General features: G+C 44.9%; 3 protein-coding genes across 4 annotated transcripts in view; 2 read left to right on the top strand and 1 right to left on the bottom strand.

Annotated features, from left to right (window-relative positions):
• The first annotated feature begins 1,374 nt into the window (after positions 1-1,374).
• RPL18 (ribosomal protein L18) lies at positions 1,375-11,132 on the top strand. The gene is made up of 7 exons (XM_069948470.1): positions 1,375-1,483; positions 3,984-4,070; positions 4,154-4,261; positions 5,572-5,670; positions 8,880-9,003; positions 9,752-9,821; positions 11,005-11,132. The coding sequence occupies exons 1-7, from the start codon at positions 1,481-1,483 to the stop codon at positions 11,078-11,080; spliced, it is 567 nt and encodes a 188-aa protein (XP_069804571.1). The 5' UTR covers positions 1,375-1,480; the 3' UTR covers positions 11,081-11,132.
• Positions 11,133-12,708: 1,576 nt separating this feature from the next.
• Positions 12,709-22,769, bottom strand: LOC138769782 (uncharacterized). Of its 2 annotated transcripts, none has more exons than XM_069948465.1 (5): positions 22,526-22,769; positions 19,809-19,968; positions 18,078-18,337; positions 15,349-15,873; positions 12,709-13,550 (listed from the first exon to the last, which is right to left on the bottom strand). In XM_069948465.1, exons 1-5 carry the CDS (start codon positions 22,616-22,618, stop codon positions 13,026-13,028), a joined length of 1,563 nt encoding a protein of 520 aa, XP_069804566.1. In that variant the 5' UTR covers positions 22,619-22,769; the 3' UTR covers positions 12,709-13,025. The 2 variants fall into 2 exon arrangements, with proteins under 2 accessions (XP_069804566.1, XP_069804565.1); XM_069948464.1 differs by having other exon boundaries at positions 15,349-15,876.
• Positions 22,602-23,569, top strand: part of LOC138769783 (sulfotransferase 2B1-like) — a 46,741-nt gene continuing 45,773 nt past the window's right edge. Inside the window, exon 1 of the mRNA XM_069948467.1 lies at positions 22,602-22,625. The gene's annotated coding sequence lies outside the window, so the exon portion shown is untranslated. The remainder of the gene's footprint in view (positions 22,626-23,569) is intronic.

The raw sequence follows: 23,569 nt of genomic DNA on the forward strand, positions 1-23,569 counted from the left end.
TCGCCCTGATTCCTCAGTGTAAACCCACCCTGACACAGTACTTTTTGCTGCCACCTCTGTCTGTGAAAGGAACTGTCCAGAGCAGTAGCAAATCCCCAGAAAACTGCTCTCCAGACTGGAAAAAATACCACTTCCTGCATGACATACAGCAGCTGATAAGTAAAGGGAGACTTAAGATTTTTAAATAGAAGTAAATTACAAATCTCAGAACTACTCCTTTAATAGATCTCCCCGTGTTTGGGTATAAGGGAGCTCTATCAATCAAGGCTAGTAGGGCAGGAAAATGCCACTGGGGACCACCCTAATGATTCATGGTTTAGGTAGTATGGTAGTATCAAAGTGATGGTTTAAAGCAGGGAAGCACAGCCTGCGGCCATTCAGCTATTGCAAAGCTACAATTCCCATCATGCTTGAATAGCCGAATGGTGTCTAATAGAGATGAGTGAGCAAACCATCCAGACTCAAGTGTGCTGCATTTGATCACTGGTGGCTGCAGAAGGTGGACACAGCCCTAGGGAGTCCTGGAAAACGTGGTTACAACATATGGCTGTATGTTTCCCAGGCAGCCTTAGGGCTGCATCCAACTTCTGCAGCCACCGCTAATCAAATGCTGCATGCTCCAGTTCAGACGCTTGAGCGTACTCGAGATTCACTCCTCTCTAGTGTCTAGCATTATGGGAATTGTCGTTTTACAATACCCGGAGCGCTGCAGGTTGTGCTCACAGTCAGGAATAGACTACCCAGGTCACTTCCCCAGCCCTCAGGGAGCGGTTTCATGGATCCATTATATAACGTGTCCCAGCAGCCCCCCATGGACCCCATCCATCATAATAAGCCGCTTCAAGGTTTCCATCACTTTGACATGTTATGTCTTACAGTGTAAAGAGAATACAGACATATATTCAGGCATTTTGCTTTTTATTCAGTCCTCCTAGCGCTACAAAAACATGGCCACTTTTTCCCCTCTCTTGTCTCCAGTTCAGGTGCAGTTTGCAATTAAGCTCCATTTACTTCAATGGAATTGAGTTTCAAAACCCCACCCAAACTGGAGACAACAGTAGGGGGAAAGTGGCCATGTTTTTGTAGTGCTGGTTAACCCCTTTAAGGGAAAAAAAGGTTGTGAGAACACAGCCATAGAATGTCTGTCACGATTATGACGTTATGTCACAATAAGGCGCCAGTGGTTTCCATAACATGGTTGAATCTGTATACTGAGGACCTGAAATCACTTTTCCATACAGTATTTTGTGTGATTTCTACATATTTATCAGTCACAACAGTCACGGCTGCTCGGTAACCATGGCGACAGTTACATCGCGTACAAGAAACTTGTTTAGTCCTCCAACCATAGAGCGTTGAAGACAGAACGGCCTCTTCTCGCGCTGACAAGTTCCTGCCTCTGTGACTTCCCATAAGCCCCCGCGGCTCGCCTCCTCCTTCCTTTTCTCCCCGAGAAGCCGCTGCTGCTACAGCCGCCATCATGGTGAGAACCCGGGTTTGATTAGAATCTGCTTCCATCTCGCCCCTTATTGCCGGTATCCCTGGTTATTCAGACGCTGGGGGCTCCATCTTACTGCTGGCCTCCGGCCTGGACCTGTATTATACGGGAGTGTGAGGCGGGCATTTGTATAGTGAAGGTTGTGTGGCGCAACCGCCGCCGGTCTGTGTGGCTGTGCAGCTCTATGCAGGGCCTGGCAGGGTACCGTGTGGTGGCCGCTTCTCCTGTGTACAGCCCGGGGTGCGGTGTGCTGAGGGCACCGGCTGTGTACAGTGCCCATGTCCTCCCTCTGCCGCACTGGTATCTGATGTTACGTGCACGGCTCCGGGATGTGCTGGTACCGGAGGCTGCTGGGCAGTGCACACTTACCGGGGCAGCAGAGCGGAGTTTGTCATGTGGCTCCTCAGTCTCTGCCTGGACTCTGCAGAGCTCCTACTGACCACCATACAGCACTGAGCATAGTGTGACTGGCTGCCAGCTCTGCTATGGGATGTGTGCAGTAATGGCAGGTCTCATCCTGACATGTCATCCTATTGGTGGCTTCTGGTCACTCAATGGGAATGAAATGTTGTCATGACACCCTCTTAGAGGAGCAGCAGCACCCCAGCCACGACACCCTCTTAGAGGAGCAGCAGCACCCCAGCCACGACACCCTCTTAGAGCAGCAGCAGCACCCCAGCCACGACACCCTCTTAGAGGAGCAGCAGCACCCCAGCCACGACACCCTCTTAGAGGAGCAGCAGCACCCCAGCCACGACACCCTCTTAGAGGAGCAGCAGCACCCCAGCCACGACACCCTCTTAGAGGAGCAGCAGCACCCCAGCCACGACACCCTCTTAGAGGAGCAGCAGCACCCCAGCCACGACACCCTCTTAGAGGAGCAGCAGCACCCCAGCCACGACACCCTCTTAGAGGAGCAGCAGCACCCCAGCCACGACACCCTCTTAGAGGAGCAGCAGCACCCCAGCCACGACACCCTCTTAGAGGAGCAGCAGCACCCCAGCCACGACACCCTCTTAGAGGAGCAGCAGCACCCCAGCCACGACACCCTCTTAGAGGAGCAGCAGCACCCCAGCCACGACACCCTCTTAGAGGAGCAGCAGCACCCCAGCCACGACACCCTCTTAGAGGAGCAGCAGCACCCCAGCCACGACACCCTCTTAGAGGAGCGGCAGCACCCCAGCCACGACACCCTCTTAGAGGAGCGGCAGCACCCCAGCCACGACACCCTCTTAGAGGAGCGGCAGCACCCCAGCCACGACACCCTCTTAGAGGAGCGGCAGCACCCCAGCCACGACACCCTGGTAAAGCAGCAGTGCCCCAACTCACAGCCATGGCTCCCCTTAGAGCTACAACACCCTAAACCACAGCACCCTCTTAGAACAGTAGTACCCAAGCTCACAGCCATGGCACCCTCTTAGAGCAATAGCACAGCAGCCCAGCCATGGTACCTTCCTAGAGCAGCAGCACCCCAACCCACAACACCTCAGCCATGACACCCTCTTAGAACAGTAGCACCCCAGCTCACAGCCATGACACCCTCTTAGAACAGTAGCACCCCAGCTCACAGCCATGACACCCTCTTAGAACAGTAGCACCCCAGCTCACAGCCATGACACCCTCTTAGAGCAGTAGCCCCCCAACCCACAGCACCACCTAAGAGCAACAGCAGCCCAGTCATGGTCCCTTCTTAGAGCAGCGGCACCCCAACCCACAGCACCTCAGCCATGGCACCCTCTTAGAACAGCAGCACTTCAGCCCACAGCTATGGCACCCCTTAGCTCCACAGCATTCTAAACCTCAAGTGGCCCTTACAGTCACTCCAGGCCTACACCATGGCCCATCTAGGTCAGTGTCACTCCAGGCCTCCACCATGGCCTGTTTTTAGACTTGGGGTCCATTTACACTGAAAGATTATCCGCCAAAGATTTGAAGCCAAAGCCAGGAATGGATTTAAGAGGAGAAATCTCAGGCTTTCCTTTATGATCTGATCTGTTTAGTCTGTTTCTGGCTTTGGCTTCAAATCTTTGGCAGATAATCTTTTTGTGTAAATGGACCCTTCATGTCACTCCAGCTCTCGGTCATGGCCCCTGTTAGATCAGCATTCAGCAGCACTCCAGGCCTCCTCCTCCTTAGATCATTGGCACTCCAGGTAGAAGGGTATAGTTATAGCTCAGGAGACGCCTCCTGCTCCCCATTCCATCCCCTTCCTGCTCTGCAAATGAAGATGGATGCCTTTCAATGAAGAGCGGTGAGTGCTGGAGTTTCCTCTACCTTGCTGCATTTGGTGCTTACTTGTATGGACACCAGCACCCGCACAGGCAGCTTCATCTGCAAGTAGCAATCGTCTGTAGTCACAGAGCTGTCTCTCATTATACAGCATATACTATTTGAGAGCAGTGTGGGGCAGCTGTATCTACCGGTACCGCATATTAGTGTATAGGCTGTGTACTCATATGTAATTTAACATATGTTTTTGTTTTAGGGAGTAGATATCCGCCACAACAAGGACCGCAAGGTGCGGCGAAAGGAGCCCAAAAGTCAGGATATCTACCTGAGGCTTTTGGTTAAGGTCAGTACTGTCTATTGTGTGGCTAATCTCCAATCGTTCCGCTGTATGGAAAAATAACAAGTTGCTTTGTTTTTACTTTTCAGCTTTACCGCTTCTTGGCCCGTCGTACCCACTCCAACTTCAATAGAGTGGTCCTCAAGCGTCTGTTCATGAGCCGGACCAACAGGCCACCCCTCTCTCTGTCCCGCTTGGTGAGTGAATAGTCCCTTCACTGGTTTGTAGATTGTCTTTGGTTCAGTGCTGCCCAGCTATTGGGTCATCTAGTCGTGATATAGTCATAATTATCAGCTAATATTTTCCTGGTTAGTGGATGTGCATGGAGTAATGTGAGCTGTACAGGTTATATGAAGGGGCAGTCACAAAGCAAGAACTGAGCGTATGAAACTTCTATATGTTAGATTGTGACATTTTCCTTCTCCTTATGGCTGGAAACATTAATACTTGGCAAGTTGCAGTGTGCATGTTTGAGGGATTGGGTGGGTATTAGGTATACAGCTTAAATAAATTGGTGCCTGCTTAAATCGCAGGCTTCCCTGTATACACTGATTACCTTTTCACTGCTGTCTTGTGCTAGTGCGTTACATGGCAGTAGTGAAATCACATTGCTTGGCATGATGCCTCTGTGAATAACATGACTGTGGCCAGGATCATGTCATAACGTACCAGTCTGAATGGCAGGTGTCAGTAAGGGCACTTTTACATGAGACAACTATCTGCCAATATCGCCCTCTGTAATAGAGCCAGCAAACTGGCAACGAACGAGCAAATGCGCAGCTGATCTCATTTTTACATGTCAAGAAATCATCGGCCGTTGGTCAGACTTTCCTGTTGTAGGGAATGTGCAGCTGACAACGGATTGCAGTAAAGGGCCACACAGACACCCTCCCCATCCCACACTTATGCAGTGTAATGGCTATACAAGATCGGTGCCTATTTACTATATTTACCATCTGTTCTATTTTATATCAGTCATTGTTCATGGTGTTCTTGCGGCCAGGTTTTTCCTGGGTGCGTGCATTTTATTAACCATTGTGTGTTCTCTTGTTTACTAAAATTAGTTACAAGTTTGGGTGCAGTTTTCTCTTGTTAAAGAGGTGTTACCATCTCAAAGTGATACTATATTATGATATGGCATTACACTCTGGTGTCTCTGCCCTGCATGAAAAAAAGACTGCCGCACTGAATCTGCTCGGTGGCAGCTTTATATTTATCACTGAAGGTCTCAAAGATCGACGTTGATGACTGTTAAGTTATAGGGGGACAGTAGAAATGCTTTTACTGGAAAACCGGTGTACAAAGTCTGATATTTGTGCAGTGCTCCAAAATAATTGTCCATAACACAGGAAGTAGCAGATTCCTCTCCAGGAACCAAAACTAGGAGCCACTTTGTGAAAACTAATGACACAAACACTGATTAATAACGCATAGATAAGTGGTGAAGGACTTTGGGGATTGAGTTGTGTTTTTAGTCTGCTTCATGAATTTCATTCTTTATTAACAGATTCGCAAGATGAAGCTTCCTGGACGTGAAACCAAAACTGCTGTGGTGGTAGGAAGCATCACCGATGATGTCAGGATTCAGAATATCCCCAAACTGAAGGTATGAACTACTATTGTGTGTAACTTAGGCTGGGTTGACACTCATCCAATGCAAACTTCTGTGGTATATAATGATGAGCGAATCGCTCTTCTTAATGAAGCGAAGCGCTTCATTTGATCAGTGCTCCACTCATCAAGCCGCCCCAACAGATGGCTGTACTCTGCTCTTTCCTTTACTCCACAGGAATGAATAGAGCTATTTAGAATTGAGTCGGAGGGACCCGAAACAGATCGCTGGGAGGTACTGGGGTCAGACCCACCCCGCGATCTCCTACTCTTCTCCGGAATACCCCTTTACGTGTAATATTTTTGCGAATACACTAATTTAACAAACTTGCCTCCTCTCCCTGATATGCTGCTCCTTTCCCCCCCGTTGTTGACCGCTTATGGTCTACGTTACTGTCCACCTCTCTTCTTTAAAAGCAGTGTTGTGTTGTATACATACACTATGGCCCAGATTTATCAAGAGGGGGTAAGTGGTGTAAACTGCTCATAGCAACCAATTACAGCTCAACTTTCATCTCCGGTAAAATGAAAGCTGTGCTGTGATTGGCTGCTATGGGCAGTTTACACCATTTTTACCCTTTGATAAATCTGGGCCTGTATCTCCATACATCCACATTCCATCTATCTCTGCATTTAGAGCAGTGTCAAAACCCTGGACAAGAAGCTGTCAACAATGGTAGGGAAGGAACAACATTTCAGGAGAAGGAGGCGAGTTTGCTAAATGGTCCCACCATTTAACTAAAAAGGGGAGGAACACCTTAAAGAATAGCAAAAAAGCCATAACTTATTTTTCCATGTACAAAATGGGGCATTGTTTTTCCAGGACCAATAGTACTTTGCACAGATGCCTTTTATTTTACCATAAAATGTACAAATTTCCTAGAGGTCAGCAACCTGCCCATCGTGAGCTGTACCTGCACCTTCCTTCAGAACACTGGAAACTGCAAACTGTTCTGATATATTTGCTGTGATTATTGGTTTATTAAAGTGATCGTTTGGTGAACGTTTAAAGTGTCACTGTAATTTTGCGAATGTGTCATAGAAACATGTCAAAAGTTTTCATCAGTCTAGGTCTGAGTGGTCAGACGCGTACCGATGGTTAGAACGAGTGGGGAGAAGACCGCTGTGTAAGAAAGACACTCCATAGACTTATGGTACTTTTACACGGAGCAATAATTCGCCCGATCGCACGATTAACAATTTTGAATGAACGATGTGTTTTTTTTATAACAATCGGCGTTTAGATGGAACGATATATCGTACAGAAAAATTGTTTTGCGATCGCTTAAGCCTATCTCACACATAGGTGAAATCGTTAAAAGACTGTTTACATGGAACGATCTGCAAATTTTTTGTGAACGACCAACGATAATTTGAGAACATGTTGAAAGATCAAAATGAACGATTTCTCGCTCGTCGTTTGATCGTTCGCTGCGTTTACACTTATGATTATCGTTTGAATTAGATTGTTCAGTGTAAAAGGACCATTACAGACTTACATCATCAGTATGACAGCTGATCTCCCCCTGTAACTACCCAGAGCAGAGAATCCTCAGCTCCGGGTTGTTTAACCCGTTAAATGCCATGATAGCAGCATGTAATTGGTTCCAGTCACGTGCGCTGGTATACTCACATGATCAGAGGTCCCACGGTGAAGTCCGGGCTAACGATAGTCTATGGTAGCCCTTTGAAAGCCCCAGGGATTACCATGTATATTCCTCCACACAGCTCATTGACGACATAGACCATACACTGCGCGACAGTAATAGTGCAGTGTATTGTATCGGTGATCAGCAGATCACTGATTAGTAATACACTAGTGTACAGTAATGTACTCTAGTATAAAAATAAAAAAAAACGCCCTCCCCAAATGCATTATATTCCCCATATATAATAAAATGTTACGTGAAACTCATAGCAAACGTATAGGTTTTGTCGTCACGTCAGTAACTAAGCTATAAAACCATATTTATAGCACAAGCTGTATATGCACGCTGTAAAATTAATAAAAAGGCACCAGAACTGCTGTATTTTATCAATCAGTCTAAGAAAAGAGATCCAAACATGATATATGTAAAACTTGATACGAATAAAAACTACATCTTCCTGCAAAAAATTAGCCCCAAACCAGCTCCGTCACACAAGATAAAAACCCTATGGATCTTGAAATGTGGTGGTCCCCGCATCTAAAACCGTCCGGGGTCTGCGCCGTAATTGGGCTGATCCCGGCTTGGCACTCTATTGCTTTCGGCTGCAGCAGCCAAAAGCAATAGAGACCAGAACTGCATAGATCTCAATGAGAGATCAGAGCAATCATACTAGAAGTCCCCTAGGGGGAATAACCCTAACCCTAGGGGGACTTCTAATGTGTGTGTAAAAAAAAAAATTATCAGTACAGAATCACCCCCTTTCCCCATTTTTTTATAAGTAAAAAAAATAAAATAAAAAATTAATAAACATGTTTGGTTTCACATTCCCAATCTCGCATGGTAAATGGGGTAAGCACAAAAAAATTCTAATGTGCAAAATTGTGCATTTTTGGTCACATCAAATCTCGAAAAATTGTAATAAAAAGCAATCAAAGCCGCATATGCGCAATCAAGGTTTTTTTTTTAAACCCATCAAATAAAATTTATACAAGTTACATATTGTTGTAATCGTAACAACTTGAGGAACATGTATAACAAGTCAGTTCCCCCCCCCCCCCCCCCCTCCCAGTTTTACCACACAATTTTTTTTTTTTTCTGGTTTCACGGCATATTTTAGGCAAAAATTACATCTGCCATTGCAAAGTACAAATAGTGGCGCAAAAAATAAGGGCTCATCTGGGTCTCTAGGTGGAAAAATGCAAGTGCTATGGTCTTATCTACATGAAGGAAAAAAAGAGCGCAAAAATAAACTGTGTCCCCTAAGGGTTAACAAAGAATCCTGCAATATCCTTTTAACTTTATGTAAAATCATGAATGAATATAGCGCTGTTGGAGTCAGTAGGTTCTAATAGGGCAGGGAGGCTGAGTGTAACTATTGGTGCGCTGTGGCTTTATTATACATCGTAATAGAAATCTTATCAGCAGGTTAAGATTATCTAGCTTACTGATAGATTCCCCTTAAAATGTGACATACTTAAAAGATTTTTGGAAAAAGTGTTTACATTATGCAGTCTTGTGACACCATTGCTAAGTTTTTCTGTTTTATTCTGTCTAGGTTTGTGCACTTAGAGTGTCCACTGAAGCTCGGAGAAGAATCCTGAAATCTGGAGGCCAAATCCTGACTTTCGACCAACTGGCTCTTGCAACTCCTAAAGGCCAGAACACTGTTCTCCTGTCAGGTATCTGATATTTCTTGGTCTTATGAGCAGGTGTACAAGTCCATGTCAGATCTATTTGCACATCCGTAGTTAAATGTACTGAGTATCATTTAAAAGCAATCCAACTGATCACTTGCATCTATCATGTCTGAGTCTATTCGGGCAGATCTGCTAAAGTACATATGCCTTAAATGGCATTTGAAGAAGGGGAAGGCATCCCCTGTTACGGATAAATTCACAGGCGGCTTATCCTTTCAGTGCTGGTAAAATCAGTGGCAGGCTAAATCGTAGCACATGGCCTACATGCTGCATCACTTTCCTATTTTAAAGTTGACATGCAGTATGGATTTCAAAATCCCATCTGTCACATTTTGTGGCAGATTTTATACCTTCAGCTGACAGGGGTCACATCCATGGTGAGTCCACAGCAAACTCTTTATGCTGTATATGGTGCCACTTGTGGTCTTCCCATAAAAGCAGCTAGTTACTCATTTGAATGGGAAATGTCTTGCAGTTTTGAAATACCTGTCTACGGCTAGATTTTAGATTTGTTCTCCCATTGTATTAAACACACCTTGTAATGATGAAACAGTAGTAGTTGAAACAGTAAATGTGACATGGGAGAAACACATCGACCCTACGATAAAAATAATAGAAAATAGGGCAGACTAGATGCACCATGTAGTCTTTTTACAGTCAATCTCTTATGTTTCTACATCCAATGGTAATGTTAAAATGTGTAGATGCTAAACATCTTTTTCTCTGTTAGGTCCACGTAAGGGTCGTGAGGTGTACAGACATTTTGGAAAGGCTCCTGGAACCCCACACAGTCACACCAAGTAAGTGGACTAACCTATGTCATGTATAATTTCTTTGTGTAAACCGGCTGACTGCACAGGTAGTCTGTAGTGTTTGGCAGATCTGTCAAAATGTTCAGGTTTGGATAACTTTGCAGAACCTAAACGCTCTGCATTTGATTCCCTGCATGATTGGATGCTGCCCTAGGGACTCCTGGAAATCGCTGGCTAAACATTCTGACAGATCCGCTTAACATTAGTAGTCTGTAATTTTATTAACAGTACCACAGTCATTTAGGGTAGCTTCACACGTACCGGATCTACATTGGATTTCACGCTGTGAGTTTGCAGCGAAATCCACTGCGGATCCTGGTAGTGTGAAGCTGAATGGGTCACATACCTGCGGCAGAATTTTCATTCCGCTGCCAGTATGTGACCCGGCCCCTTTAACCCCCTGGCCCGGAGCATACATCACCTGCACAGCAGCACTGATTGGCTGATGGGGACCGACGGGAGCTGGGAGCCTCATACACAGCTGCGGCGCCAAGCAGGTAATGTATGCTCCGGGCCGGGGGCTGCAGAGGGTTAAAGGGGCCGGCTTGCATATCCGCAGTGGAATGAAAATTCCGCTGCGGAATGTAACTACATGGATCCACAGCGGATTTCACTTCAAACTTGCAGCGGGTAATCTGGTACATGTGAAGCTAGCTTAAAAGCTGCTCAGTCAAGTATGATTCCAAACAATCCAGAGGTCAAAGATTTGTTGGGATGTTTATGATCTGTCCTCAGGATCTGATGAGTCTGGGTCAGACACCCAGCACCCCCCACTGATCTGCTGTTTGCATATACAGTTTACAGAGGTAAAAGTAGACAGCACTGTATATTGGGTAGTGGCCATGCTCTGTTACTTCAGCTCAGCTTCCATTGAAGTGAGTTGCAGTACCCCAGCATGTCCTCTGCACAATATACAGAACTGCCTACTTTTGTCTTTCTATTGTATATGCAGACTCTGCAGCTTTGGCAAACAGCTGATGGGCAGGGATGCCAGGTTTTGGTAAGGATAGGCCATCAAGGTCACAAAAGCCTTTTAACTGAATGGCTACTTTAAACATACTTAGTCTTTTATCTGAGATTTCTTTATTTGGGGGTGGGGTATGTCATGGTATGTCTGTTTCTATTGTGACAGAGTATCTGTTTATTACTTATTTTTTCCCCTTTCTTCTAGACCCTACGTTCGTTCCAAGGGTAGAAAGTTTGAGCGTGCCAGAGGACGCAGAGCAAGCAGAGGCTACAAGAACTAAACTCACTGTCCATGCTTTGTACACAATAAAGATGTTACGTCTTTCCAAACAACTTTTTTTTCACTTTTATTTCATACACAACTTTCTAAAAGTAAGGAATGGTCTTGAAATTGCTATCAGTAACGCAAACGTAATAAAATGTGCCATTGTATTGCTCTATTGTAACAGTGGGGAATGTTCATAATCCTGTTACTAGGAAATGTGGCTTATATAATACATTAATGTGAAGTCATGTGTTATACCAGCCAGTGCTCACAACAGCCAGCAAATCATGTAGTGACTCATTACAGACCCCCATTTCAACCAAAGACTACTTTATTGATGCAGGTAATGGTGCGTTTACACAGAAAGATTTCTGAGAGATTTTGGAAGCCAAAGCCAGGAATGGATTTGAAAAGAGGATAGATCCCAGTCTTTCCTTTATGACCTGATCCCTTTTTAACGTCTGTTCCTGGCTTTGGCTTCAAAGATCTGTCAGATAAATCTGTCTGTGTAAACACACCATTAGGGTCCATTGACACAGAAAGATTATCTGACTATCTGCCAAAGATTTGAAGCCAAAGCCAGAAACAGACTATATAAACAGGGAACAGTTCATAAAGGAAAGCCTGAGATTCCTCCTCCTTCTCAAATTCATCCCTGGCTTTGGCTTCAAATCTTTGGCAGATAATCTGTCAGATAATCTGTGTAAATGGGCCCTTACAGGCATAGGAGACCCAATCTTCTAATCCTGTGACCTGAATCAGTAAAAAAGACTGTGTGGTTAAAGGGGGTTATCTGGGCCAAATTCTAATACAACCCACAAACTAAGGACAAGTGTTGTGCTGTTTCTTGGACAAATTCTGTTTTTCTAATCCTTGATAAGTCTTCATGAATACATTATCAGGTCAATCCCTTTTGGGTCTTATACCCGCTGAATGGATGAGATTTTTTTTTTTTTTTTTTTTTTTTTTTTTACCTGCCACCCAGTTCCCGCACACTATGCCGGTCTTCTCGGGAGCACTTGTGGTTGGTCCGTTGGCCCTGAGTGTGACAAAACCCCCTCTCCACTGACTCTTCGGCTCCGTTGAATCTAATGGAGTTGCATCTCAAAGGTCGGGGGAGATCATTACACTGGAGGCCAACGGGCCTGCCTCTGGTGCATAGAGGCGGGCTGGTGCTACAAAAAAGCATCCCTGCACCAGCGGTGATTGTTTAAAGGGGTAATCCAGGGCTACAAAAACATGGCTACTTTTCCCCCCTCTTATCTCCAGTTCAGGTGTGGTTTTGCAACTGAGTTTGAAACACCACTCACTGGAGACGAGAGGGGGAAAAGTGGCCATGCTTTTGTAGCGCTGGATAACCCCTTTAGGGTAAATTCACACGGGCGGATCCGCAATACACTTATGTGTGTTGCGGATTTTGTGCGTTAGACTCCCGGTGGATCCGCCTGTGTCAATTTACCCTCAAGGTATAAAACCCAAAGCGATGTACCTGATGGTATGTTCACTTTAACCTTTTGGGCATTTTGATAGGCAGCTTCCAATCTTTTCATATAAGTGGTCCAGTTTCCTATGCCCTGCCAAACCTTGTTTTGGTGTAAATCTATATAATTACGCAGACACATGGCTGAATCCTTTTGATTTAAGCTCTACTCCTGTAGTCAACAACTGAAGAACAATGAACCATTAAAGCTTTTGACATGTGAAACTTTTTCCTCTGCATCTTCAGACCCTGACTGATCAGTGGAATGAGCTGGGATGTGGCCGTACACTCCATGCTCTGTGTGTTACTTTGTAGGACCCCCATGGATTACATACTGACAACTTAACATGGAAAAATGGTTAACCTGTAAATGTAGCAGAATACAGTAAAGAGAGTGCTCCGTTAAATAAACATCCAAGGTTATTCTGTGCAATGCAATAGCTTAAGCCCTTAAAAACCTGTATTTAGAACAGAATTTTTTTTAGGATAATCCCATAGGGTCATGAAGTAAACATGCCAAGTAGCAGCAGATTGTCCAGGCTCTGTCTACTTGTGCTTCCATATTCTGTGGATATACACACTTTAAAAATCGAAAGTTAAGAGCTTTGCCTATGACACTTAAGATACTTAAAACCTGTCTGCTCATCTCTTTCTGCTGCTCGGACAGCTGGGCAGGAACGTTCTGCATAAAAGGCGGTAGCTGTAACTGTGGACTTATCTCTGCGTATAGCTCCTCTTGTGGCTGGCCGTCCATTACTTTAGTAGCTATTCCAAATGGTAAACTAGATGAAAAAGTGATGAAGCCGTTAGAAGAGGCAATGGCATAACCTCGTCTTAGATAATGATTTCGGGAAGGATGGGTGGGAGCAGGTTTAGCACGGTCCTTGGCTTGTACTTCAAAAAATAGGTCTGTACAGTCCATGATTGTACAAGTAAGGCCTTGATATTGCACAGTTCTCTTTGGCTCAAAAATTTCTAGGTATCTGGCACTGTACAGGATGGGGATCTGTAATTAAAAAAACATATATACTTTTTTTCTTAAACTTTGAAGATTTAATCTAGCCCATTGTAGAAGGGGTTAAAAGGGGTATTCAACCCCAAATGTTCACATGAATAAATCACCCACCCTTTTATGTGGGCTTGACCCCTCTGGATGCAGAAAAACTGCTAAACTGAATCCTCTTCATCTTGCTCCCTGCTCCTGGCCCCCACCTTTCTGGACCTGGATTGTGTCTCCTTAGTGGGTTGGGCTAGCCACCTACTGATGCTGTCACTGGACAGACAGCTTTCCTACAGCTCTGAATGGTGACCCTGCAAGATGATGCCTAGTAGGCTCTGCGGATGGTGGGTCCTGTGGTTGTCACCCAGCTGTCTGTAGTGCAGTAGCTCGCTGACACAGCACTGTGTATGTTGTAACACCCAGACATAGGGAGAAGCTGTGTAACGCTACTTACCGCTTCTCCCTATGTCTGGGTGTTACAACAGACAGTGCTGTGTCAGTAAGCTTCTGCACTACACAGATAGCTGGGTGACAACCACACCACCCATCATCCCCAGAGCCTGGCTCTTGTGCAGCTGTCTGGTTATACCATACTACTGTGCATGATCTGGCATGGTTGCCATTCAGGGCTTTAGGACAGCTGGATGGCACTTTGTTGGAGCTCTGATAAAAGCCATATAGATGGATCAATAGGATCAGCTGCTGTTGTGATATACTGCGGACTGGCTGAGATCCTCAGAACTGTACAAAGTAATCATTCTGTATAAAGTCAGTTTTCAAAGTGACAGGCACCCCAGCTATGATTTACTTTGAAACGTGGCAGTGGTTCTGTATGTAATCTGTGCTGGGCTTTACTATCTCTCCTTATAGATGTATAGCGGTATTCCCAGCTGTTGCAGAACCTAAGCTAGGAAAGCTAAGGGTGCAGACTTGTGAATGGACCAATCAGGGAGAAGCACATGACACGATAGGAAATGTAGTTTCCCTGTTGGCACCATGTTGGATATAGACCAGCATTTAGAAAAAACTAGTAAGCATTTCATTTTTTTAGTTTTTGGGTGGAATATCATTTTATGGTACCTTCACATGTACAGGATTCACAGCGGATTTCACGCTGCGAGTTTGCAACAAAATGCACTGCGAATCCTGGTACTGTCACTTCAATGGTGTTACATACCCGCAGCGGAATTTTCATTTAGCTGCGAGTATGTAACCCGGCCCCTTTAACCCCCCGCAGCATGTGAGGCTCCCTGGGTCCCGCTCAGCCAATCAGTGACTGCTCCAGGGCCGTGCACAGATTGGCTGAGCGGAACTGACTGGAGCCAGGAGCCTCACATGCAGCCACAGCGCCGAGCAGGTAATGTACGCTGCGGGGGATTAAAGGGAAAACTTGTGCGGAATCCGGTGCTCGTCCCCGTGCGCTCCCGATTCCCTCTCTGGCAGTTCTATTATATGCTTGGGCGGATTCAGTCATCCACCCAAAGAATTGACTAGACTTGGCAACCAACAATTCTTTGGGCAGATAGCGGAATCCGCCCAAGCATATATTGGAGAGGCAATATAGTTTCCAGTGACAATTTGCATAAACCCTTAGGCTATGTTTCCACACAGTATTTTTGCCACCAAACAGATTCTGGGTGGTGTTGGGTGATCAACTATCCTCATCCTGTGGATAGGCTGATAATTGTTTTGTCTTGGACAACCCCTTTAACCTCTACATTTCCAGTTGTCAATGAAGATTCAGCTGCAAACCATCCTCACGCCAGAATTCCTCCCGCAAATGAAATACATTCTTGTTGCTTACCTGGGTGAGACGTGCATGTAAAAGTTCTGTCCAGTTTAACCAGTACCGAGAGACAGTGGATTCTGATACTCTAAATCTGAATGCTAAATCCTGAAGCAGTAAGCCTAAGCGCAATCTCGTGAGCACAAGGAGGAGCTGATCTTCTAAGGTTAGGGCACTCTGAGGGCCCACCTCTGTTTTTTTCCGAATTCTGCCAGTACATAGTTTTTGGTCCGCTGTAAGAAAGCCAAGGAAGTCCACGAGATGCTCGTAGCTATCAAAGCCTGTATAGAAGCGCACCCATTTGCTTTCCCTTTTAATGCTGTTCATACAGAAGGTGGAATCCTCCCTGTTGTGCTCTTGATGCTTCACTTGCTGACCCAAATACAGAACTGTACCAGAGCTTCTCTCCAGCTGGTCCTGCAAGTCTTTGTTCTTCTTTTCCAGAATCTCCTTCTCACAAGTTAAGTTCCGTACCTCCGATTCCAGTTGAGTAATCTGCTGGCCCATATCAGAAAGCAGCAGCCACTTCTCATTCTCCCACTTCTCCTTTAATGTTGGAAAAACAATTAGATAACAAACACAGCAAATGCATGATCTGCAAGTAAGCTTAAAGGGTATGTGCAGCTTTATCTCCTGACATGTCAAAAGTAGCTCATTATGTGGTCTGTGAACAAAGGTGCATGAAGCTAATGTAACTCCGATATCACGTTAATGGGACAAAACACTACTGCAGTGACCTACTGAAATCCTATAGGTGGCAGCAGAGAGCCTTCTTCCTATGTGAATTAAAGTGTCACTGTCGTTTACATTTTTTTTTTTTTGCAGAAATCAATAGTACAGGTGATTTTAGAAAACTTTGCAATTGGGTTTATTAGCCGAAAAATGCATTTTTATAATGAAAAAGCAGTTTGAAGCTCTTCCCCCGTCTTCATGATTGTCTATGGAGAGGGGAGGGGTGGAAGGAGATGAGGCACCAAAACAGGACAACAAAGAGTTAATTTACAGCTACATCACCTGGCTGTGTAATCCTTTGTTCTTTGCTCTCAGCTGGTGAGTAATCGCCCTCCTTCCTCCTCCCCCCTCCTCCCCCTCTCCATAGAACAGACAGGGGCTGATGTAACAAGACACAATTTCCTGGTTTATTTGCAGTGAATGGAAAAGAGGAGGGGGGGGGACCCGGGGAAAGTCTTTTTAAATGCAGATAATGGCATATTTGCCTAATAAACCCAATTACAGAGTTTCTTAAAATCGCCTGGACTATTGATTTCTGCAAAAAAACCCAGAAAATGACAGGTACACTTTAAGCTAATTCAAATGCATCACAAACATGTCTGACACTAAGCCCTTATTTCTTAACCAATAGCAGCTGTCTTACCGGCATCATCATGCGTTTTTTGGTTAAAAAATAGGGGCATGGCTTTGCCTGTGCTCAGATTGCAAATGTGGAAGCACAGCCTAAGGCCATGTTCACACAATATATCTTCTGCATAAATCACGACCGTTGTTGCAATTTGAAACAACGGCTGTGATTTATGCAGAAGGTACGTTGTATGTGAATAAATGGAATCCCGGGCGGAGCATATACACATAGTTGCGCTCCAGCCAGGATTCCAACCGGCCGCACGAAAAACTGACATTTCAGTTTTGTGCGGCCGCTATTTATTGAACAGCGGCTGCAAAGACATGAGTTCACACAATGGAGCATGCTGCTCCGGCCCCACGCTCCATTGTGTGCGTCGGTGAATAGGGATGCGGGCACACACGGGTGCTCCCGCATCCCAATTCAACAGAATGAAGTTCATCTGCAGTACCGGCTAGGATGATCTTCTGTGACACCGGCCCTTCTGTCACACGGCCAGGTCACAGAACAGCCGGTCTCATACGCCATGTGAACATGGCCCAAAAATGAAAGATTTCTGAAGTCCAAATGTGACTATAATGCAAAGTTATCACCCACCATTGAAATCTGGAACAGATGACGACGACATCTTTACCTCAAAGAGTATTTGTTAAAAAGTGATTGGGAAGGTTGCGTGTCATTTAAAGGGGTTGGTAGAGGTCTCAGCACCCAGACCCTGACCATTAAAAACTTTTGACAAGTCAAAAGTTTTGTCTTTTTCTTTATGACAGGGACCCTTTAACCATTTTACGACCTGGGATCATTGATGCCTCAATGCCCAGGTCGTGATTTGACATCAGCTTATGGGATCATAATGATCCCATAGCTGATGTCCCTATGTCTGCCCCCTCTCCGCTGTGCCGTCACTGTCATAATCTTTTCACAGGGGGAGGGGGCAGAGCGCCCAGCCGCGCGCCTGGAGCGTGACCTGCCTTCCCTCCCTCCCCCCCACCGGCCTCCGTAGCTAGAAACCAGAAGCCTCAGGTTTCTATGGCTACCATCGGGGCTCTGCAATCAGTTCGCAGAGCCCCGATGGACACCGGAGAGACAATTCTCCCTCTGTAGAGGGAGAATTGTCTCTCTCGAGCCCTATAGATACTGCGGTCTTGCTGACCACAGTATCTATGGGGTTATAGTTCCGCCAGGTCCCCGGCTATCACTGATACCTGGGACCTGCCGCGGATGACACAGGCGTAGCTCCTATGCCTGTGTCATTCTCTGCAGTAAATTAACGTCGCTGCAGCGACATTAATTTACTGTGCAGCGGCAGGAGAGGGTTAATCTATAAGCAATGTTTCAGATCAATGCTATTAGTTGCCTGGAAATTATACGAGTGTCTTGGAATTACCTGGAGTTGCTGACACTGCATTTCTTTGTTGTACAGCGCTTCTTGCAATGATTGTAGTATCTGGCTCTGCTGGTGAGTGGTCTTCTTCAGTTCTCTCACCATCTGTTTCAGAAGCTCAGGGTCATTGGGTACACAGTAATCTCCGTGGTCATGAAAAATATATTTATTCCTATCACCCAGATCTTGGATTTTTGCCTCATTTGCTTTCTCCATCAACTCTGCAGCCAGAACCAAGTCACCAATGCTGGACTGAACCTCAGCTAAAGCAGGAGGGGTGAGAAGGCAGAGTTTATACATGATATGTCCATGTTTGCAATTTAAGTGTTCTTCATAAATAACTATTCTAGAGGATATTTTGCTCCTCTTGAATTAAGTTTAAAGGGGTTATCCAGAGATACAAAAACTTGGCCACTTTCTTTCAGAAACAACACAACTCAATAGAACTGAGCAGCAAAACCCACCCAAACTGGAGACAAGAGTGGTGCTGTCTCTGGAAGAAAGTGGCCATGTTTTGTAGCGCTGGATAACCCCTTTAAAGGTTGACATTCATATTAAAGGGAAGCAATCAGATCTGTAGGATCTGCTGGGGGAACTTTATACCACTAATGGGTCTCTCTGCCTGTCAATCATCCCTGCACTGAGCGCACAGACAGAGAGCTGTCACTAATCACGGGTGGTTCTCCACCCAGATGACTAGTTGCCACCCCTGTCCCGGCCTCACACCCCACAGTAAAACACTTTTTTTCCCTGGTATAAAGTTCCCCCGGCAGCCGCTACTCGTATGCTAGGAGAGCTGCATCCTAGATCTGCAAGATGCAGCTGGGAGCCATGTCAGCACAATTGTGTTCCCTTTAAAGTGGATCATATATATATATAAACCTGGCTTTCTTCTCTGAGCCATTTCTATACATACATAGCTAGCTGTCAACCATGGAGAATGTTAGGGTATGTTCACACTGAGAAATATGCAGCAAATTTGCAGTGGATTCAGCTTCAAATTCCGCCCGTAAAATACGAACTTAGTATTGTCCCACTGATTTTCATAGGATTTCCGCACTGTTGTTCAAACAGTGGATTTTCCACTCTGAAAATTACGCCATTACGCCTGAAGAATTGACATGACAACTCTTTGGGCGGATTCCGCTAGAGGAATCCCATCTCGCCCTCTCCTTCACTCAAAGCAGGACACTGAGTGCGGCTGAGAGATCCGCCGCAGAATTCTGACGTTCTTGCTCAGTGTTAACGGGCCATTCTGCCAGAGATGAATAGGCGAGAAATTTCAAGCAGAAAACTTTCCTCTTCAATTCCTCGCTAAATACTCACCTATTCCTCAGTGTGAACATACCCTAAACATGGAAGAGAATCAATGAATTGCAAGTTGTAAGGACTCTTTCCCACTATCAACCTGTTCAGCTATTCTTGCTCTATAATATACTGCCTGTAGATGGCGCTATGTGACAGATCCACTAAATTCATTCAGCTGGTAATAAATGACTGTACTCCTGCGCATTACAGAGTCCAGATTATGGATGCAACATTTCTGTCTCCTGTGGTTCTACTAAACCAAGCTTATATCCCCACAGAACCCTCTGGTGATCTACACTCAGAATAGCGGAATTACAGGGGGTCCGGATACCTGAAACTGGCTTTCTAGTAGATTTATTCATTAAAATGTTCAATCGGTAATTATATCAATGTATAGTTACTAAACAATCAATACACAGCTCTTACCTACTTCTTTCTGAACCTGAGAGCAGAAAATCGCCCTCTTTCGGTTACCAATCGCATCCTTTTTTCTCTTGCAGGTCTTTTTCTTTGGTGCAGGTCTGTCTACCACCACATGCTGCTCCAGGTCATATTCAGCAGGAGAAATGCTAGACATTGCAATGTCCTGATGGAAACAAAAAAGAAGAAAGTGAATAAAAGAATTATACAGATCTTTAGTGTGACATATCAGTAGTATAAGGGCACATTCACATCACAATTGTCTCTCTGCAATCACAAATCAATTTACCCCCATTGATTTCTATTATGGTGCTTTAGGGTCCATTTACACAGAAAGATTATCTGACAGATTATCTGCCAAAGATTTGAAGCCAAAGCCAGAAACAGACTATAAACAGAGATCAGGTCATAAAGGAAAGCCTGAGATTTCCCCTCTTTTCAAACCCATTCCTGGCTTTGGCTTCAAATCTTTGGCAGATAATCTTTCTGTGTAAATGGACCCTAACACAGACAGATCTGGCAGATTTTTTTAAAGACAAAGCCAGAAATGGACTTAAAAAGAAGGGAAATCTCAGTCTTTCCTTTATGACCTGTTCCCTGTTTATAATCTGTACCTGGCTTTGGCTTCAAGAATCTGTCAGATAATCTGTCTGTGTAAACACTCCATTACACATTCATATCAGCAATCCATTCTGTGAAAAGACAGGACATGTCCAAGTGCTGATCTTGATGAGCCAATAGATCTTTAAGGGATCCGTGTTTTTCATCGATGTTACATCTGTAAAACACGGATCTGTAAAATATGTGTGAAAAACACAGATAAAATCTAAGCAAACAAGTTAAATATACATTTTCTTTAACCAGTTTTACCAGTTTAACCATTTTTGCGGATACGGATGCACCATGGAAGCAATTATGAACCTTTTTCACGGATCACAGAGTAAAAATAGCAAATCAATCTGCAGACCTAGGCGCTTGGCACAAAGTAGGCATAGTGATAGGGTGCGTTTACACAAATATCTGACAGATTTATCTGACAGACTTTTGAGGCCAATGCCAGAAACAGACTATAAACCGAGAACAGGCCATAAAGGAAAGACTGAGATTTCTCCTCTCTTCAAACCATTGCTCCCACCTAGCCAGAATCCTGCTCCACACTGATGAGGGGCAACAGCCCCAAACAGCTGTCTGTGGATGGATACCTGGCCTTGGTTCTTCCCTTGTCACTAAAATGACTTATAGGGCCAATTATTATGGTGGTTTCCCTACAGGAGCCACCCCTTGGCTGGGTCCTTCCTGGAGAGATATCTGGCTACTCCTGTGTTCCACGGGCTCTTTTTTTGCATATTCATGATCCTGTATATGGTGCTGTGCAATGAACATGACCATAGGGATACAATGAGTCTCTTGGTTACTATTTGCAAACAGCGTAAACTGCCTCACCACGATAAGGTGGACTCATATCGAGGCAGACCCTACACTGTATGTACACTATGGCCTCTCCATGGCGTATAATACGCCTATGCTCTGGGCATGCAAGATCCGTCTAATACCTGCAAAAATAATTGCATCACCTGGGTGAGACAGGTGGAGTGCACGACCAAATAGAGGCAGCCACTCCCCCAACTGGAAAACAGAAAAAAAAAGGAAAAAAATTGGTCAGCTCTCCTAGAACACTGTTCACACTAGGCAGGAGCACGTTGCCATGGCTGAAATAGCAAAAATTTTTTCCTTTTTTTTTCTGTTTTCCAGTTGGGGGAGTGGCTGCCTCTATTTGGTCGTGCACTCCACCTGTCTCACCCAGGTGATGCAATTATTTTTGCAGGTATTAGACGGATCTTGCATGCCCAGAGCATAGGCGTATTATACGCCATGGAGAGGCCATAGTGTACATACAGTGTAGGGTCTGCCTCGATATGAGTCCACCTTATCGTGGTGAGGCAGTTTACGCTGTTTGCAAATAGTAACCAAGAGACTCATTATTTTTGTGGGAATTTATTTGGGCAGTTGGGGGGGCTGCTTTTAATTATTTTCATGTCTATGGTGGGTCTGTATCTTGCTGTTGCGGTGAGCTGTTGCACTTTTCTGTGTTTTTGTGTATAGGGATACAATGACATACTTGGTAGCCCAATAGTAGATGTGCATACACACATAATCCACTCTGTCTGTGTCGGGGGCCGTGCCCTAAAGCCCCCACTGACTTCCCCACAGAATGTGTTTGTTTGTGGTTTGTTTTTTTAACGTTCCTCATTAAAACTCTATGGGATATGGAGACTGATTTAAGCTAATGTGAACATCTCCTTACAGTAAAGTTAGCCATGTTACCCATTGCAACTAATAATAATATTTATGTATTTAAACCAGTCAGATTCCAGAAAAGCTTTATGACTGGTTGCTATAAAAACAGTTATTTTCTTTAGACAGTTTTGTATAAAGTATAATTGTGTGTAAATATTGTACAAATACATCTATCTGTCCAATAGAAGTAAATAACATTGTGCATTTCCTTACTGTAACTTCATCCTGCAGATTTATGTGAATATCAAATAGATCTTTCCCTTAATCTATTATATATATATATATATATATATATATATATATATATATATATACACACACACACACACAATAAACAACACAGCCGTAAGCCATCAATGTGACAGACACACACAGTGCACACAGTGACAGGAGTTGGGAGCTGTAGAGTCTGTGGAGTGCGGTACCTGATGGAGCAGACAGCTGGGCTTAGGGGTGGAAGGATGAACATGCTCCATAGTGGCCGCCTTATCGTTATCATTCTCGCCGAGCGCCTCCATATTCTCCGTAAGTTTATCGGACGTAATAGAAATATGGATGTCTATACATATATTTATATTATATTTCGCCAACGACCACGGATACAGGTCAGATTACAAACCGGAAGTTGACATCAGCCTCTCTTTGAAAACAAGATGGCGGACGTGAACGTGCCCTATTGCCGGCTGTATGCCAGTTTAAAACATGGCGCTAGAGAACCGATGTACTGGCAGAGGGGCGGGGAGATACGGTCAGGGCAAGCGACCTACAGGGTGAAGAGAAACACTTCCGGTTCATGTCAGCGCTTATAGTCATAGTGCATACTTGTAAATGCTGGCAGGGGTACACACTGCGTTTTTTGTCGTACGTTATAGCTGCAGGGCTGAACAAGCCCTGGTCCCAGCACAGTGACATATAACTGCAGCCATGGCAGTCTGTATGGTGATTGGCAGTGATCCGGGTTCCCTCTGCATTACTGTGCTGTGGCTGCAGCAGTACTGACACAGCCTCACAGAGTGCAATGTTAATATACATAAGGGTAACATATCGGTAACACTGCAAGCAGCAGTAATATGTGATTGGGTCTAGACCAGGGCTTGTGTAGCCCTGCAGTTCCGAACACAACCATTGGGGCCGTGTCACCCCTTGCTGCTACCAGTGGATGTGAAAAAGAATGAAATGTTCTTTATTAACGTAGTATTTCAAAGTTAAGTAACTTTCTGAAAGAAAACTAAAAAGATCATTTGCTGGAATAACCCTTTAACTTCCATTTTTCTACTTTTATGATGGGGCAGAAAAACAGCATGCATAGTGTGAACTTGGTCAATATAACAGGATTCCATTAAAGAGGGAATTCCGAGGTAAAGTTGACTCCAACTCCTCAACCCCCCCAGCGATCTCCGTATCGGACCCCACCAGCTTTGTAATGAATAGAGCCCGGGGTTGGCACGTGACCTGCAGCTCTATTCATT

The sequence above is a fragment of the Dendropsophus ebraccatus genome, chromosome 12, assembly GCF_027789765.1.
Source record: "Dendropsophus ebraccatus isolate aDenEbr1 chromosome 12, aDenEbr1.pat, whole genome shotgun sequence".
In the NCBI taxonomy this organism is placed as follows: Eukaryota; Metazoa; Chordata; class Amphibia; order Anura; family Hylidae; genus Dendropsophus; species Dendropsophus ebraccatus.